The 16603-nt window shown below is 33.5% G+C and overlaps 2 protein-coding genes across 6 annotated transcripts in view; one reads left to right on the top strand and one right to left on the bottom strand.

The window, feature by feature from the left end:
- Positions 1–16603, top strand: part of LOC135131633 (uncharacterized protein) — a 49247-nt gene that overhangs the window by 22856 nt on the left and 9788 nt on the right. The window contains exon 1 of one of the 5 annotated variants that reach the window (XM_064059466.1): positions 3988–4061. The exons of the other annotated variants lie outside the window; for them this stretch is intronic. The gene's annotated coding sequence lies outside the window, so the exon portion shown is untranslated. Of the gene's footprint in view, positions 1–3987; positions 4062–16603 lie in introns of those variants that run through there. 5 annotated transcript variants of the gene reach the window in all.
- On the bottom strand, positions 12888–13847 carry LOC135131653 (histidine-rich glycoprotein-like). The gene is made up of 2 exons (XM_064059498.1): positions 13809–13847; positions 12888–13761 (listed from the first exon to the last, which is right to left on the bottom strand). Exons 1-2 carry the CDS (start codon positions 13818–13820, stop codon positions 12949–12951), a joined length of 825 nt encoding a protein of 274 aa, XP_063915568.1. The 5' UTR covers positions 13821–13847; the 3' UTR covers positions 12888–12948.

Here is a 16603-nt window from a genome sequence, read left to right as displayed (position 1 = left end):
TTTTTAGAATTTAAAAGAATCCTGGAGTCCCAAGTTTCTTTTTTTAAAGAATTTAAAAAAAATCTTGAAGCCGCAGGTGTTGTTTTTGAAAGAATTTTTTGAAAAAATTTGAAACAATTTTGACGTCCCTACTACTATCTTTCATAGAATTTAAAAGAATCTTGGAGTCCCCCGGTTTTTTTTAAGAATCGAAAAGAAACTTGAGACCACGGTTGTTTAGTTGTTGAAAAAATTTTAAAAAATCTTAGGAGCCCGTGATGATTCATTTTTTAAGAAATTTGAAATAATTTTAACGTTCCTAGTGTCTTTTTTTTAGAATTTAAAAGGATCTGGGACTCCCCAGTGTCTCTGTTTAAGAATCTAGAAGAACTTTGAGACCATTGGTGTTTTGTTTTTGAAAGAGTTTAAAAGAATCTTGAGGTTTCTAGTCTTCTTTTTTAGAATTTAAAAGAATCCTGAAGTCCCAAGTTTCTTTTTTTAAAGAATTTAAAAAAAATCTTGAAGCCGCAGGTGTTGTTTTTGAAAGAATTTTTTGAAAAAATTTGAAAGAATTTTGACGTCCCTAGTATTACCTTTTTAAGAATTTAAAAAAATCTTAGAGTCCCCAGGTTTTTTTTAAGAATCTAAGAAAAACTTGAGGCTACGGGTGTTTTGTCTTTGAAAGAGTTTAAAAGAATGTTGGGATTCCTTGTGTTTTCTTTTTAGAATTGGAAAGAATCCTTAAGTCCCCAGTGTCTTTTTTTAAGAAATTAAAAGAATCTTTAAGCCGCGGGTGTTTTGTTTTTGAAAGAATTTTTTGAAAAAATTTGAAAGGATTTTGACGTCCGTAGTATTATTTTTTTTAGAATTTAAAAGAATTTTGGACTCCCCAGGTTTTTTTTTAAGAATCTAAAAGAACCTTGAGGCCACGGGTGTTTTGTCTTTGAAAGAGTTTAAAAGAATCTTGAAGAATCTTGAGATTCTTTGTGTTTTCTTTTTAGAATTCGAAAGAATCCTTAAGTCCCCAGTGTCTTTTTTTAAGAAATTAAAAGAATCTTGAAGCGGGTGTTTTGTTTTTGAAAAAATTTGAAAGGATTTTGACGTCTCTAGTATTATTTTTTTAGAATTTAAAAGAATCTTGGAGTTCCCATTTTTTTTAAGAATCTGAAAAAAACTTGAGGCCTCGGGTGTTTTGTCTTTGAAAGAGTATAAAAGAATCTTCAGATTCCTTGTGGTTTTTTTTAGAATTTGAAAGAATTCTGTAGTCACCAGTGTTTTTTTTTTAAAGAATTTGAAAGAATCTTGAAGCCGCAGGTGCTTTGTTTATGAAAGAATTTTTTGAAAAAATTTGAAAAAATTTTGACGTCCCTAGTATTATCTTTTTTAGAATTTAAAAGATTCTTGGAGTCCCCAGATTTTTTTTAAGAATCTGAAAGGAATTTGAGGCCTCAGGTGTTTTGTCTTCGAAAGAGTTTAAAAGAATCTTGAGATTTCTTGTGTTCTTTTTTTTAATTTGAAAGAATCCTGCAGTCCTCAGTGTCTTTTTTTAAGAAATTAAATAAATCTGAAGCCGCGTGTGTTTTGTTTTTGTAAGAATTTTTTGAAAAAAATTAAAAGAATTTTGACGTTCCTAGTATTATCTTTTTTAGAATTTAAGAGAATTTTGGAGTCCCCAGGGTTTTTCTAAGAATCTAAAACAACCTTGAGACCACGGGTAGTTTGTCTATGAAAGAGTTTAACAGAATTTTGAGATCCCTTGTGTTTTTTTTTAGAATTTAAAAGAATATTGTAGTCTCCAAGGGTTTTTTAAGAATCTAAAAGAATCTTGAGTTCTCTTGTCTCTTTTTCAATGTAAAAAATCCAAGGGGCCTGTGGTGATTCATTTTTTAAGAATTTTGAAAGAGTTTTGACGTCCCTGGTGTTTTTTTTTTTATTTCAACGAATCTTGGAGTCCCCAGTGTCTTTCTTTAAGAATCTAAAAAAATCTTGAGACCACGGATATTTTATTTTTGAAAGAGTTTAAAAGAATCTTGAGGTCCCTTGTGTTTTTTTAACTATTTAAAATAATCTCACAGTCCCCAGAGTATTTTTTGATTTTGAAAGGATTTAGGGACCCGTAATGTTTCATTTTTGAAAAAAACTTGTAAAAAATTTTGAAGTCCATAGCATTATTTTTTTTAGATTTTAAAATAATTCTGGACTCTTCAGGTTTTTGTTTTACAGGGTCTAAAGGAAATTTGAGACCACGGTAGTTTTATCTTTGAAAGATTCTAAAAGAATTTTGAGGCCCCTTGTGTTTTATTTAGAATTTGAAAGAATCCTGCAGTCCCCTGTCTTTTTTTAAAAATGTAAAAAATCTTGAGGCCGCCGCTGTCTAGTTTTGAAATAGTTTAAAAGAATCCTGGAGACCCAGGGTCTCTTTTTTAGAATCTAAAAAAATCTTGAAGCCACGGGTGTTTTGTTTTTGAAAGAATATGAAAAAATCTTGGCGGCCGGTAATGTTTGACTTTTGAAGAAAATTGAAAAAATCTTGAGATTCTTGGTGGTTTTCTTTTTAATTTAAAAGAATCTTGGAGTCCTCAATTTCTTTTTTAAGTTACTAGTTTACAAATTAATGCTTTTATTTATTTATTTATTTATAATAATAATAATTGTAGAATCGATTTTATCTACTGTAATTGTTTTCTATAAAGTTTATAAAGTTTTTTTTTTAATTCATGCTCTTGTATTAGTGGTTTATGAATCCGTCTTGCACGTCCAGATTTTTATACTGATATGAGAGTAAATGTCGGTAGATCTGGATAGCTCAAATAGATTCAATAACTAGAGTCGCGGGTCGATTCCCTCATGGGCCATTTTTTTCTTACGGGGCGAAGGAAATTCTGTCTACTAACATCAAACCAATTTTTTGTTTATTATTCTATTCAACGTCGTATTTTCTACCGTTTCTACGAGTTCCACTAACAAACAGTCAAAAAGTTTTCTTCATGTCTCATTTATACAGGATGTTTCATTTTAAAATTTTTCCAAAATAAGTTCAAAACTAGTACTTGCACAGGAGATAGATTAATATTTCCAATTTAAAAAAAAATGTGGGTATAGTTAATTTAAAATCATGAGTTTCAAAATTGAACGGTTTTTTATTTTATGTAGAGTGTACAGGAACCCCACATAAAATTCGGCGGCCTTAATCTTCTGAATTGATAGAGAATTTGAAATTCGGTAAACGCTATCGCTCTTAGCTTGAAGGGGGAACCTTAATTTAGTACACTGCAAATTTTAAGGAAGTTATAAAACTTCAGAAACACATCCTGGTAAGGGAAATGTTGGGTTGAATAAATTCAGCTTCATTAGTGGAATTATATATCTAGAGAACAATCTAGAAAGATATTTGTTTACTTTAATCAGGTTTGGTTAACCTTTCAAGTATTCGACAAAAATAATTATCCGTAAATGGCAATATTACATAAGTTTCAATTAATTTTTATGTTGAGACACCTGTGTCTGTTGCGGAAGAATGGTTAAACGATAAGCAGTAAAAACGAAAATCTTAAATTAAGTCATGTGGGCGTGCCAACAACTACTTAAATGCCGTTGCCACTGCTACTAAGTACATTTCGGCCCGAATTCCTTTCTAATTGAACCCCCATCCCAGCACCTCCGCCACTGCCTCTCCTCGACACAAATGCACGCGAGCCATCTCATCACACCGAAAGTCCCATAAAAACCTCATTTTTGCAAAAGAGAGATTTCTTCCAAGTAGCGACATTGAGCACCATATAAGGGTACCATTTACCAGATGGACACCGGCAAGGCTTCTTGGAGCGGCACCAAACCTCACGTTTGGCAGTACCCGCCGATGTTTACGTGTGTAAGCGTGTAAATCCGGTGCAGCGGCGCGCGACTTATGCTCTAATTTTGGTAAATATTTCTGAATACGTTTTATTCGTGCACACATGCTCGAAATAGCGCACGAGGTGTTACGCTGAGAAAATCCATCCGCTTCCGATTGTTAAAGCCAACTCGGTCACGACGGCGCTCCTCCAGACGCGGGGTCATTCCAACTGGGTCTCTGAGGAAAAGTGAGCTTTTTCGCTTTTTTCCGATGGTTGAGGTAAAACGTTTGGCTTTTTTAACGGCTGGCCGCTTGGTTTGTGTTCTAATTACAAGGTGTTCGGTGGACTAAATACAGGTTTCGACCTCGTTGCGGACTCATCAGTCGGACATCTCGACCTGCACTTCAAGCTGAAAAGCTTTATCTTTGTTCGAGTATTTTTAGGTTCGGGATTGGGAAGATGCAGAAGTGTTGAGGTTTATTGCTGAGAGTGGATTGAGTGGCGGGCAGTGAAAGTGAAATGTGAAGCAGTATTGCACGTGGGATTCACGCGTTGTGTGTGGTGTGGTCCACGCCCAATTTTTTTTTCGCGTGTAGTACCTTAGTTTGCGCGTCATAAATCACTTAAAAGGTCCATTAAAATTAAAGTATTGCGGCATTCGTGCGATTGGTTGAACTTGGTTAAAAAAAAAACGATAAGAATCAAGGTAACTTAAGTCTAGTCTACTGTTTTATTTATGTGTGTTTTGTTTCTATTAATTGTTATACATATATTGTAGGCGCTACTACGTCACTATTAAATTAATCAGCAAAATTTTGTTTTTTTTTTTTCAGTAAAAAATGTAATCTGGTAACTCAAAACAAGAAAAATTATATTAAAAAGACCCAAATGAGATCTTATAAGACTTTTTAATTTTGAAAAACAACAAAAATTTTGTTTTTTCAAGTAAGCTGATTAAGGCCCGAATTCTGTAACTTAACCTTTTAATAAGGGATCCGTTTGTAAAAGGCATTAGCGTAAAGGAAATGTAAAAGTGAATCCTTTAATATCTTATCCTCTATTGCATCCGTTGGGGAGAAACTTGTGCGTCAGTTCGACTTTATGTAAACGAACGAACGGATGTTTTTACTATGATAGTATATACTTTTAGAAAAGGAACGCTTGCGTTTACCATTGTGTCGAGAGAGATGGAATCTATTGTATATAACCTCAAATTTTCACAATGTCAGTATGGTTGGTGTGACGGGCTCGGGAGATTTTTAAACTTAGCTTTTGTTAATGTATGAGATATGAAATTCTTGTCGTGGTCTTTGTGTCTGACATATAGTAAAAATATTATTTATTTATGATGGTAACATTAAAAAAAATTAAACATTTTATGAAATCATGCACATTTTTTGAGATATCAACACTGGCCCCTTATGCCAGTGTGGTCAGGGGAGTCTGACTTTTAATGGATCTTTTGGGCTTTTTTAATTGAAGACCCCTTCAAAGGAGTAAGAAAGTATTTCTATTTGCACCAAATTGGGCTTAATTAACTTTAATACGACGATTATTAGTGCTTTTTGCTAATATTAACAAATTTAAACCATGAAATTATAAAACTGGACAAAGACATCATTGTTCTGACTCATATATACTTTTATTGTAATTCCTCTAGGATAAATAATCACAGATTCTCCATTTCTTCCCTTTTATTTAAGAAACGGTCACTATTAAAACTAATGAAACTGACAGATAATTTGCATAAAGTGACACATATGACCACACGTTGCACAAGGGAAACTATAAAGGAGTTCACCTTTATGCAACGGATCTATAAGGGTCCTTTATGTTTTAGAGAATAGGAATATCTTTATGTAAAGGACAATCCTTTTACCAAAGTGCCTTTATACTTTACAGAATTCGGCCCTAAGCAATTTTAGAAAATAAAACTATTTTCTATGTAAAGATTTATTTAATAATTGTTTATCATGACGTCATTAATTTTCTGGAGGGGATGAATAATTGAATTTTAGTCTAAGTACGACATTGTGTCAATTTTTGTATTTCTCTAAAAAAGTCCATTATGTACCTTTTTTCAAATTTTCTTACACAAGCTTTCGTTAAGCATCCAAATTTGTACCTATATTGTACAAAAAAAGCTAGGCTTGCTGCTCAAAAATTATTATTGATGATTTCATAGTTTTTTTTTTGTACTTATTTTAGCAATTTTATGTGAGGTGTTACAACAAATTACGTCTGAATATTGATTTTAGCTAGAGTGGAAATACTATGAGAAGAACATGTTATTTATTACAATCTCGAAGTCTGCAGTCGACACTTTTATGTCCACTGCAGCATTTTATTCGTGTCTTCTCAAACTATTTTCATTGTAGTAATATCAGATTTGAGTTATGAACATTTTAACATTTTAACATAATATCACTTTTGCAATATAAACTAAATTTTAAAGACGCTTTGCAAGATTAGAGTTTTTATTTCCCTTTAGATTGTTTCGAATATTTGATTTATCTAGAGTGGAAATTCTATGAGAAGAGCAAATTGAATTATTACAATCTCAATGTCATGAAGGTTCTAACCAGTGACACATAATTTGTGTGCTGAAATTGAGGCCTTCTGAAAAATATATTTTTATATTTTTTTTTAATTCGGTAGTTTTGACAAAGAGTAAGTTATCTTCAGATTACGTTCGAATTTCATTTTGTGGTGTTATGTCTTCTTTTAAAAAGAGTTAAAAATGCAATATATTTTTTTCTGATAAAATAAAAATTCTGGTTACAGTTGAATGAGTCGTCAAAATAAATTACGTCTGAATATTTAATTTTATCTAGAGTGGAAATACCATGAGAAGAGCATATTTTGTTCTCACAATTTTACGTCCACTGTGGCGTTTTATTCGTGTCTTCTCAAACTATTTCCATTCTAACAAAATCACTTTTGCAATATAAACTAAATTTTAAAGACGCTTTACAAGATTTGAGTTTTTATTTCCCTTTAGATTGGTTCGAATATTTGATTTATCTAGAGTGGAAATTTTATGAGAAGAGCAAATTGAATCATTACAATCTCAATGTCATGAAGGTTCTAGCCAGTGACACATAATTTGTGTGTTGAAATGGAGGCCTTCTGAAAAATATATTTTCACATATTTTTATATTTTTTTTAATTCGGTAGTTTTGACAACGAGTAAGTTATCTTCAGATTACGTTCGAATTTCATTTTGTGGTGTTGTCTTCTTTTAAAAAGAGCTAAAAATAAAATATATTTTTTCTGATAAAATAAAAATTCTAGTTACAGTTGAATGAGCTGTCAAAATAAATTACGTCTGAATATTTAATTTTATCTAGAGTGGAAATACCATGAGAAGAGCAATTGAATTATCACAATCTCAAAGTCATTAAGGTTCTAACCAGTGACGCATAATTTGTGTGCTGAAATGGAGGCCTTCTGAAAAATACATTTTCATATATTTGTATATTTTTTTTAATTCTGGTAGCTGGTAGTTGCTAAGATAAGACTGATTTTGGCAAATGAGATAACTTCTAAGACAAGAGAGGGTGGGTGGGCGGGGCTAGTAGCTGCTAAGATAAGACTGATTTTGGCAAATCAAATACCTTCCAAGAAAAGAGAGGGCGGGTGGGCGGGGCTAGTAGCTGATAGATAAAAGTGAAATTGGTAAATGACAATTGTGATAACGAATATGTTTTTTTAGTTGTTAAACATAGCAAAAGAACCAATTTTAAAATCATTATAACTCCACCAAAATGTGAGGAGGATTTTTTTTTTACTATTTTTTCCAGACTTTCCAGATGATTGTTAAGAGCGTAGCAGTAGGGTGGGTGGGCGGAGCTAATTATGTTTTCCAATGGAGTGGGAGTGAAAACTAATAGAATCTAGGATGTGAAAAATGTAAAAAAAGGCAATAATAGTAAATTTTTTGTTATACTATTTGCTACTGGAACTGTAAAAATTGTTCTATTGGCGATTTTGGAAGAACAGTAGAAATTTTCAAAGAAACGAAGCCGAAAATGACCCCTAGATGTCGAAATCTACAAGAAAATGTCTAGCTAATTTCCGAAAATGGTTGAAAAACGGTCGAAATTAGCCTTATCTTACAACATGCTAGCCCCGCGCACCCACCCTTTATTTTCTTGGCGGATATGTCATCTGCCAAAATCAGTCTTATTTTAGGAAGTACTAGCCCCGCCCACCCACCTCTGTTTTCTTGGAAGATATGTCATCTGCCAAAATCAGTCTTATCTGAAGCAAATACAAGCCCCGCCCACCCGCCCTCTATTTTTTTGGAAATTATGTCATTTATCAAAATCAGTTTTATCTTAGCAAGTGGTAGCCCGCCCACCCCCATTCTTCTCATCCTAACGAGTAATAAATCTACATATTTCTGTTCAGTATAAGAACGATACAGTGTCGTCCCCCAAAATTCTCAAGTGGACCCGTCCGGACTTATTTACGTACACTGCGGTGTTTCAAAATAATCAGTTCTGAATTATAAATATTTCAAAGACGCTATCTTCAGATTACTTCGTAATTTCATTTTGTGGTGTTATTTCTTCTGTCAAAAAGAGTCAAAAATACAATATATTTTTTCTGATAAAATAAAAAATCGAGTTGTAGTTGAATCAGCAGAAAAGCAGAAAATGACGCCTAGAGATCAAAATCTGCAATAAAATATCTAGCTAATTTTCGAAAATGGTTGAAAAACGGTCGAAAATGTCAAAAGGGCCAAAATCAGCCTTATCTTACCGAATGCTAGCCCCGCCCCTCCACAAAATCAGTCTTATTTTAGCAAGTACTAGCCCCACCCACCCGCCCTCTCTTTTCCTGGAAGATATGTCATTTGCCAAAATCAGTCTTACTTTAGCAAGTACTAACCCCGCCCACCCGCCCTCTATTTTCTCGGGAAATATGTCATTTACCAAAATCAGTTTTATCTTAGCAAGTACTAGCCCCGCCCCCCCACCCTTCTCATTCTAACGACTAATTTTATTCATGTGCAGTATAAGATCATTTATTTCATTTAGGGCGGATAAAATTAATCACTGAAATGAAGGCAGGGTGGGTGGGCGGAGCTAATTATGTTTTCCAATGGAGTGGGAGTGAAAACTAATAGAATCTAGGATGTGAAAATAGTAAAAAAAAACACTAATCGTAAATTTTTTGTTATACTATTTGCTACTAGAACTATAAAAATTGCTATATTGGCGATTTTGGAAGAACAGTAGAAATTTTCGAAGAAACGAAGCCGAAAATGACTCCTAGATGTCGAAATCTACAAGAAAATGTCAAGCTAAATTTCGAAAATGGTTGAAAAACGGTCTAAAATGTCAAAAGTCATGCTAGCCCCGCCCACCCACCCTTTATTTTCTTGACGGATATGTCATCTGCCAAAATCAGTCTTATTTTAGGAAGTACTAGCCCCGCCCCCCCACCCTTCTCATTCTAACGACTAATTTTATTCATGTGCAGTATAAGATCATTTATTTCATTTAGGGCGGATAAAATTAATCACTGAAATGAAGGCAGGGTGGGTGGGCGGAGCTAATTATGTTTTCCAATGGAGTGGGAGTGAAAACTAATAGAATCTAGGATGTGAAAATAGTAAAAAAAAACACTAATCGTAAATTTTTTGTTATACTATTTGCTACTAGAACTATAAAAATTGCTATATTGGCGATTTTGGAAGAACAGTAGAAATTTTCGAAGAAACGAAGCCGAAAATGACTCCTAGATGTCGAAATCTACAAGAAAATGTCAAGCTAATTTTCGAAAATGGTTGAAAAACGGTCTAAAATGTCAAAAGTCATGCTAGCCCCGCCCACCCACCCTTTATTTTCTTGACGGATATGTCATCTGCCAAAATCAGTCTTATTTTAGGAAGTACTAGCCCCGCCCACCCACCCTCTGTTTTCTTGGAAGATATGTCATCTGCCAAAATCAGTCTTATCTGAAGCAAATACAAGCCCCGCCCACCCGCCTTCTATTTTTTTGGAAAGTATGTCATTTATCAAAATCAGTTTTATCTTAGCAAGTGGTAGCCCGCCCACCCCCACTTGTCTCATCCTAACGACTAAATCTATTTCTGTTCAGTATAAGAACGATAGAGTGTCTTCCCCTAAAATTCTCAAGTGGACCCGTCTGGACTTTTTTACGTACACTGCGGTGTTCTAATTATTCCTGTGTTCTTAAAACTATTTCCATTCTAATAATCAAAATAATCAGTTCTGAATTATAAATATTTCAAGGACGCTATCTTCAAATTACTTTGGATTTTCATTTTATGGTGTTATTTCTTCTTTCAAAAAGAGTCAAAAATACAATATATTTTTTCTGATAAAATAAAAAATTCAGTTGCAGTTGGACGGGTTGTTAAAATAAATTACGTCTGAATATTTGATTTTATCTAGAGTGCAAATACCATGAGAAGAGCATATTGTGTTCTCATAATTTTACGTCCACTGTGCCATTTTATTCGTGTCTTCTCAAACTATTTCCATTTTAGTAATATCACTTCTGTTTTTATTTCGCTTTAGATTGCTTCGAGTATTTCATTTATCTAGAGTGGAAATACTATGAGAAGAGCATATTGAGCTATCGCTTATGACAGTATGAAAGTCATTACGGCTCTAACCAGTGGCCTACAATTTGTTTTTTTAAATAAAACATCCTATACACTTTTACATATTTTGATCGGTTTCTTCTCAGGCTTTACAACTACAGTTTATTTTTGAAATACTGATGCGGCGTTGCCACGTTATTCCAATTTTCTTGAAATTTTTTAGCAACGGACTTGTTCACAAAAAAATTGCAGTAGGGTTATTTTTAACATATGTGTATTACAATATTTTGCGGAGAAGTCGAGCGAAGTAAGTTGAGATATAGCTGAAATGAAATTTTCATATACAGAGTGTTTGTTTTAATTGTTTCAGTTTTGAATTATCGATATTTTAATTTTTTCGAACACATCCTATATTTTATCCCTGCATCTTATTCAGCTTTTTTTGTTAAAAAATTTCTATATTATTTTATATTACATTAATAAAATACAGGGTGTTCTATTTGAAAAAAGTGAAATATCGACGGTTGAAAATTGTAAAGTTTTAGAAATTTTTAAAAACACTATATATATACTATTTCTACAAAATGTTGTACTGCGATGTTTTTGTGAACACTTCCATTGCCAAAAAATTTCAAGAAAATTGAAATAACGTGGCAACGTCGTATCGATATTTTAAAATTAAACTGCGGTTATAAAACCTAAGAAGAATCTAACGATGAGAAACAGTGTCTTCCCCCTAAATTCTCCAGTGGACCCGTCCGGACGCTTTTACGTCCACCGCAGACGCTTTTAAAATAATCAAAAAATATTTTAAAAATGTGAACTAGGACGATGCAGAAATTAATGTTTATAAAGAAATTATAAGGAGCAAATTTGTTTAGAATATTGATTTAGATGCTTAGATTTTGATACTAGAAAGAATAAAATCATTTTATTTGTGCTAATCGCTATACATTATAAAAAGTAGCTTATGCATGGAAAGTAAAAATACTCCGCCACTGCCTTTGATTCGAACGTATTATGTTACGAAAACACAATCTGTTAACTTGTATATGTTTGATCTGGCGCGGAATGCGAGGAAATCGGGTGAACAACCAAACGATTGCTCTAAAAGAATGAATGCATTGATAAATCGTGCGTAGTTTTTGCACTGGAAAAAGTTACGATCAAGATTTCAACAAGAACATGCATGTCACTTCCAATACGTGCTCTTATACTTGTCCAAAATGTGATGACGAAAAAAATCAAGGCAGATTCATAACCTACAAGTATAGGAGTGTGTTATTTTACAAAATTTAAGTACAATAATACAACAGTTTAATTTTAATTTAATGTTTATAAAATCCTTCAAGATTAACCGCGGCAATTCATTATCGTTTTATCCTATTTTATTTTGTTTAAGTCAATTTCTTTTGGCCTCTTCCGTTTGTAAATAAGAGACCTTTTAATTAATCTGAACATTTTCCAAACGTATTTTCGTCAGCTGTTGCACTTACTGTCACATAATTTACCCCATTAATTTGAGATGTCCAATTATTTTCTAATTTTTGGATTCGAACTGTATCCATAAATCGTGCACGTTTAGATAATCAAGGACTCTCAAGAGCTCCACAACGAGCCAAAACGTAAACCTACATTCTGAATTTACAAAAATTTTCAATTTTTATTGCAGACGATATTTCTTTCAGATTTATATAAATCGGATTTTTCAAAAATATGTACAAACCGCTTTTAATCTACACATAAATCATAAAGAAGAATACGAGGGATTAACAAAATCCATATTTTGCAAACGTTTAATTAGAGTTGGCGAACACCCAGAAACACTCTTGACAAGCTTTATAAATTTCATCTCTTAAAATAAAGAGCCAAAAGTGCGTGGTTAACTTTGATTAGTTTTAAGCCCAATATTAAGTCACAACTAGTGGCTAACATAATGTAAAGCACTTTTCGAATTTAACTTTAATATAATTTTTGAAAATATTTATATAGATTAAGTTCTTCGGTGAATAAATCCCACAACCGACACCAGCATTTCCACATTCATCAAAACTCCAACAAAACAACTCGCAGCACTTTTTAAAACTGCATTGTCTGCGAGCTTCATGTTTCATCGGTGCCGCTTCTTCGAACCTTGAATTCCAGACGACTGTTTTTACCATCTTGAATAAATTCAAACAAGCAACAAAGTGATATCCCAGATACTATTGTCGTCTGTTCTCTTTGTGTAAAGCACTCACCATTCAACACTAAAGTAATTTCTCGCATGCACACAACAAAAACCTGTGTCGCAATTTCCTCACACAAACGTCACATACTTAGGTGTACCAGTGACTAAGCCCATTTTTAATTCTCATAAGCACCAATCCGAACCGTATAAATCTGTCTAGCCAGCCGCATTTTAATCCTCCCACTCAAGTCTGCGGGAACCTGAACGACAAGAAGTGAAATATTTACAACGGAAAGTCAACGCTTTCATTAACACCAACATAAAACTAATAAAACGTTTAATTTGGGTTAAAATTCCAACAACAACAATAACGACTACAGAGACTAATGATGCTTGACATGTGAGTGGCTATGCTTGTGGTCGTGGTGGCCACCGTGGCCATGCTTATGTTGGTGGCCATGCTTGTGGTACCCGTCGTGGTGGTGGCTGTGTTTGTGGTCTTGTTTATGACCGTGGGAGTGGTGGTGGCTGTGGCCATGGTGGTGGTCATGACCGTGCGAACCGTTGTGACCATGGTCATGCGAATGCTCTTGCTTATGTTCATGCTTATGACCATGCTGATGCCCGTGGCTATGTTCAGCCCGGTGTTCGTGTTTATGGTCACCATGATGGGCGTGCTTGTGGAGGTCTTGGTGCTGGTGCTGGCCACTATGTTGGTGACTGTGTTGATGTTGCCCGGCGTGCTGATGCGAGTGTTTGTCGCCATGGTTGTGCCCATGCTTGTGACCATGCTTATGTTCCTGTTTGTGTTTATGAACGTGTTCTTGTTTATGGTTGTGCTCATGAACGTGTTTGTGTTTATGGTAGTGGACTTCCTTTTTGTTTTTCTTGAAGTCGTACCTTTGCATCAGGTGTTTGTCGTCTTCGTCATAATAGTCTTCTCTGTGGTCGGCATCATAGATGAGTTTGTCGTTACTATAATCTAGTTTCTTAGCTGGTAGTACTTCATAGTTGTCGACTATGGGGTTGGTGATGTAGTTCGGCGCGCTGTGCAAGTACTGGAGGTTGTCATAGCTGACTGGGTGCTCCTGGTGGTAGTACTGGAAGTAGTTGGGTTCTTCGCCTGTGGTCAAAACAGTAACCCCTCCTACGATTCCAGTCAGGAAAAGCTTGACCAAAAGCACACTCGCTTCGACCTGAAACAAACCCAATTAGGTACTAACTTTTCAGTTTTTTGTCTTACGTTGGCTCCCATGGTGCTAAACGTGTAGATCTAGCCACCCAAGCTGAGAGTGAAGATCCTCTCCACCTTCCCCCTTTTATATATAACTCAATCCCTCTACACAATTTTCTACTAACGAACTCTTTACGCACGAATTGTCAAAATGCACCTTAATGCAAAAAGTAATTACCTACACCGCTGTTATTTTCCTGTGTTTTGTCGTGATAAGCGTTTATTAAAAGCACGCTCTTGTGGTTATTGATGAGGAACTCATTAAGACGGCTGTAAGTTGCTGATTGTTCTTTGATTGTTATTAAAAATTAATCTAGCGGATGCGTGCGTTAATTGTTTGACAGTTTTAATGAACGCATCAATCTTGTATCGGTTTTGATTTTTCACGATTTGCGCCAATTTCCCGTTTGTTTTCACTGTAATTATTAGTGTGGTGTTACATGCGGTTATTAATTTGCATTTGTAATTAGCGGTTGGATCGTAATGGGTAGTACTACTTGTGGTGAGGTTTGTAGTTGAACGGCTAGACGTAACGATTTTAAACCGAATACCTTTATAGTAATCTCGTATTTTAAAACTTTATAAATGTGATAAAAAATCAACTGGCTTCGATGCGCACTAATTTTATTATTTTATTGGCGAACCAGTTGGTTTTAGCGGCAGAAATCTTCTTTATCTTTATTGATTAAATTTACGACGTAATTAGCTTCCATGGAAGCATAATGTAGGGGATTGAAAATGCTGTGCTCAGGCATATTTCATTTTACGAGGAGGAATTAGTATGACTATTAATGATTGAACAAATTTTTATGTTGGTAATTCTGAGTTATTGGCAGTGTCAATTTTGCACTTTACAAACGTGATGGAAAGACGACTTAGTGCCCTAAATTTCGCTTGGATAATCAGGCACGCCATCCCAAATTTTGAATATATTGCCAACTTGACAAAAAAATCACAATCATTATAAGTCACCCGGTATCTAGCGATTTTTTTTATAATTATCTTCTGTAACTGACAAGGGTTATCTGCTCAGGCAGGTCCTGTTTCCAGTTAAATGTAGTTCAAATATTTCAAGGAACTAGTTTTTTTTAAATACATTTTTAAATGGTTTAAATGTGAACATCATTACTTCTGAAAAAAAAAACGTGAAAAATTGTATTTTATAGTAGCTCCATTAGTTAGTAACGTATTTTTTCGTATCTGAGTCAAGCCGAAAATTTCAATTCATCTCGAAAAAAAAAGTGGAAAAAAAGAAATGCAGTTGTCATCACTTTTTTCACATCATTATTATAATGTTCTTGTTTATACATAGATTCTTCACTTAATATTTCAGTTCTCGAATTAATTTTTCCTTGGGTAACGCCTAGTTTACGAATTTCAATTCCGTGCATTGAATTTTTTGGTCTTGTATTTTTTTTATATTTTTGATTTTACGCTGCTCACTGAAAATAATATAACATTTTATTTTTTTTATTTCCTTCATTCAAATTCATTTAAATTTTCAGTTTGGAGTCAGCGTTTTATGACAGCTTCATTTTCGACTAGTTAAATTTTGCGTAATATGTCTTCAATCAATAACAGAGAGCTAATCTTGTAAACAATGTTTTTTGCTTCATTTTTTTATTATTTTGTGCCTGGAAACTGTAAAAATACACTATTCTACACTGTAAATGAAATTAAAGAACCTTTTAAAAAGCTAAATAACCTCATGATTTATATTCCATGTTCTCATTTAGAAGACTCGCAGAACTAGAGCTGAAATACTATGAGAAGAACATTAGTCGGTCACTTATGCTTAGGCCAGTGTTGTATGAGTTCTGAAAGGAGAGCATTTAAAAAATGTATATTTTCTTATATCTATACAGGATGACTCACTAAAGCCGCATTTTTGCTTATTTTTGAAATTCTGATGCGACGTTGCCACGTCATTTTAGGTTTTTTGTTTTTAGAAATGCTAAGGTTCACAAAAAACACAGTAATGTTATTTTTAAGATCTGTGGTGCAATATTTTAAGCAGAAATAAACAGAGCTACACACTTCGTTGTGGTTGGTCTCAATTGAATCAAATTTTAATATATAGTGTTTCCAAAAAAAAAAAAATAATAATGAAACGTTAATATTTTCACATCCTTTTTTGAATATATAAGTGTCTCACTCAAAAAAAAAAAAATCATTGTAACTATCAACTTTATTTGTGTTTTATTTGAAAAAACTGAAATACGGATATTTGAATATTGTAATAATTTAATTATTTTTGTTAGCCCTAGGTATATTAAGACTCAATTTATTTATATTACAAAAAAACGCTTACCTTTATTTATCTGTCCACGAAATATTGTAACACAGATTTTAAAAATAACCTTGTTGTGATTTTTTTGTATTTCCATTGGCAAAAAATTTCAAAAAAATTGGAACAACATGACAACGTCGCATCCGAATTTCAAAAATAAACTGTAGTTATAAAACCCAAAAAGAGATCAATCAGAATATGTAAAAATATATAGGGTGTTCCATGTGAAAAAACTAAGTTGTGTTATACTTTAAAAACAGGACACTCGCGCTTAGTAACTCACCCTGTATATAATACATATATAAACTTAAATAATTTTGACAAAGCAAAAAACGACAAAGACCAAAGTTGTACGGTTCTTTGAGGACTATACTCAAAAATTATTTTTAACTATATAGAGTGTTCTGTAGTACAGAACCTATTTTATTTAATGAAACATTCTTTATATTTTTATGTATTCTTATTAGCCTTTTCCTAGATTAACTTATTTTTGAATTGCGACGTTGCCACGTTC

This window comes from Zophobas morio, unplaced genomic scaffold (genome assembly GCF_036711695.1).
Source record: "Zophobas morio isolate AGI-343-1 ecotype UQ-CSIRO unplaced genomic scaffold, CSIRO_AGI_Zmor_V1 ptg000021l, whole genome shotgun sequence".
Taxonomy (NCBI): Eukaryota; Metazoa; Arthropoda; class Insecta; order Coleoptera; family Tenebrionidae; genus Zophobas; species Zophobas morio.
The sequence above is the reverse complement of the archived record's forward strand: the minus strand, read 5'-3'. Positions and strand labels throughout refer to the sequence as shown.